The 2,538-nt window shown below is 36.8% G+C and overlaps 1 protein-coding gene across 1 annotated transcript in view; it reads right to left on the bottom strand.

Moving 5' to 3' along the window:
• Window positions 1–1,898: 1,898 nt before the first annotated feature.
• The window catches only part of LOC123973083, an 8,770-nt gene continuing 8,130 nt past the window's right edge, over window positions 1,899–2,538 (bottom strand). The window contains exon 8 of the mRNA XM_046052955.1: window positions 1,899–2,436. Within this exon, the coding sequence (XP_045908911.1) occupies window positions 2,192–2,436 (245 nt within the window). The 3' untranslated portion in view covers window positions 1,899–2,191. The remainder of the gene's footprint in view (window positions 2,437–2,538) is intronic.

Below are 2,538 nucleotides of genomic sequence, written 5' to 3' on the forward strand. Positions count from 1 at the left end.
CCAAATAATACTAATAATTAAAACTGTGCAACTCAGACTGTCACAAGTGATGGTTTGGGGTGCCATGTCATCTGCTGGTGTTGGTCCACTGTGTTTTCTGAGGTCCAAGGTCAACGCAGCCGTCTACCCGGACTAAGTATTGAGTGCTGTACATGCTCATACTTTTCATGTTCATACTTTTCAGTTGGCCAACATTTCTAAAAATCCTTTTTTTGTATTGGTCTTGAGTAATATTCTAATTTTCGGAGATACTAAATTTGGGATTTTCATTAGTTGTCAGTTTGATGATATTCTAATTATATGACCAGCACCTGTATTTAATATAGCTAGGTCCAGATATCACTAGATAGTGTGCTTTTCACAGCCTGTGAAGTGGTTATGTATTTTATATGGTTTCTTGATTTTACTGTATTTCAAGTGTTCTTACCACTCAAACCAGTTTAATTTTAACTAACCGGTGGAACCAGCTCTTCTGTTTATTTCTAGAGCTACTTTGTCATCGTTCAGTGTCACTTTGGAGAGCATCTGCTGTGTTCAATGTGACACCTAAAGGTTCGGTTTGGTGTTTGGCTGAATATCAAACCAGTTTGAACCGACCCATTCCTACCACTGGATCATGTCCTAGTATGTGACCAGAGTATTAACAATGGCATCTTTATATCTGTCTTCTAGTCTAGGGAAGAGCAGTAGCTTGAACTTTCACTTACGGTTGTCCAATAAATTCATCTAAATTGGGCTACCTTTGTTTGGATGATGAAGATGAAGGTGTTCTAGATCCTTCTGACAGCATCCATCTTTTCTGTGCCCAGCATGTGTTTCTTCCACGTCTCCAGAGGGATCTCGATGTCTTGAGGGTGGGGTGGGATAATCACCCTCTGAGAACAGAGCAGAATCTGTCCCCGCAACAACTGTGGATGAAGGGGCTCCTCCGGAATCCTGTTGACGCTCCAGACCTGACAGAGGTACTAATTACATTTTGCTTGTATTGATTATTACATTTAATAAAATATTTTAAACACAACCATTGTGTTTAAAAATATCTGTACAACACTAAAGAAATCCCTGAAAACTTATTCCATGATAAAGCTTGGAAATTATATTTTCATGGTGTATTACATTACTGATGAAAAGTTGGTGCAAGATAATGTAAAGTTCATTTTGTAGCGTCATTATTTTATGTAATTTATAAAAACTGATTTTCTGTGGTATCCAATCATCAGTATCAAATTAATGAAAGTGATAACAGAGCTAATTCTTTCCAAATTCACATTGCAGAGAATTTGAATGTTTACTAATATCAAAGTGCTTAAAATGGTTTAAAAGCTGAAAAACAGCTTAGGTCGCATTGAATAAAATACAAAAGAGCTGATACTATATTGATACTGGCATCAGCATAGTATCCGCTCTGTTCACATTAGTCTTCTTTATACTTTTATAAATTTACTTTTATGTTCCCTGATTTATAAATAACTTTCTTTTTATTTTAAATGTAGGAAATTGAGGATGCAGATCTTCATTTCAACACTGCCAGCGAGCAAGACGTGAGCAGACCTGGAGTGATTCTTCCGCCCACTGAATGTCCTCTCTCTGAACAGGACATGACAGGCTTAAGGAACACTATTGATGTTACAGGACCATCAGAGACATTTATTTCGTTGTATTGAACTACTTGCTAAATCTTGTACCCTAGATGCAAAAATTTTGTTTCAAAAACCAGCCTAACACTAATGTGTTACACAAAGTGTACACTGAACTTGTTTTAAATGTTTATTGTTACTGACAGCAGTGAAGCTACATGGTACAAACATTCTTTAACTGCTTCTCAGAGTGCTAGGTTGCAACTTGTTAGTGAGACAACATGATGCCAATTAGCCAGACATCTAGATGAGATGTAAACGAATTACTTTTATGAAATCTTGTTGCAAGATTTATTGTTTTTAATAAATATTTATGTTTACTCTTGACTAATTCCTCTTTCCAAATATGGATTTTGGAACACCGTATTACTAAGAAATGTGTTTCATTAATCAGAACATAAGTAAAACAGTAGCAACTGGTGCTAAACATTTATCATTTACTGTATGTTGTAGTTCAACCTAGAACAAGGTACCATCAGTTGATGGTAAATATTTACACCATGTTAAACTGTTGGCCCAGATGAAAAGCCTCAGTTATAACCTTTTTGAATTGGTCATAAGGCCTCATATGTTTTACAGGCAGTACAATATTCTTGGCACATGCTGACACAACGGGGTAACACACACTGATGGCCAAAGTCTGCACTACAGTCATGGTTAAACTTGATTGTTACAGCAAAATCCTTCTTCTCTGAGGGAAGAAGTGGGATGTGACCTTGGCCTGTGATCCACTGGAGAAACCTGGAAGGTGTGATGGAATGTAGGCTATTTTGGTCATCTACATGCCCCTGGTCTTCAGCTATGAAGCAAACAGATAAAACAACAAGTGTTATGTGACCATTACAAATGTTATTCCTTACTGCAGTGCAGTTCTTTCAATTAAAGGAGTGAATTAGACAAA

The sequence above is a fragment of the Micropterus dolomieu genome, linkage group LG06 (assembly GCF_021292245.1).
Source record: "Micropterus dolomieu isolate WLL.071019.BEF.003 ecotype Adirondacks linkage group LG06, ASM2129224v1, whole genome shotgun sequence".
Taxonomy (NCBI): Eukaryota; Metazoa; Chordata; class Actinopteri; order Centrarchiformes; family Centrarchidae; genus Micropterus; species Micropterus dolomieu.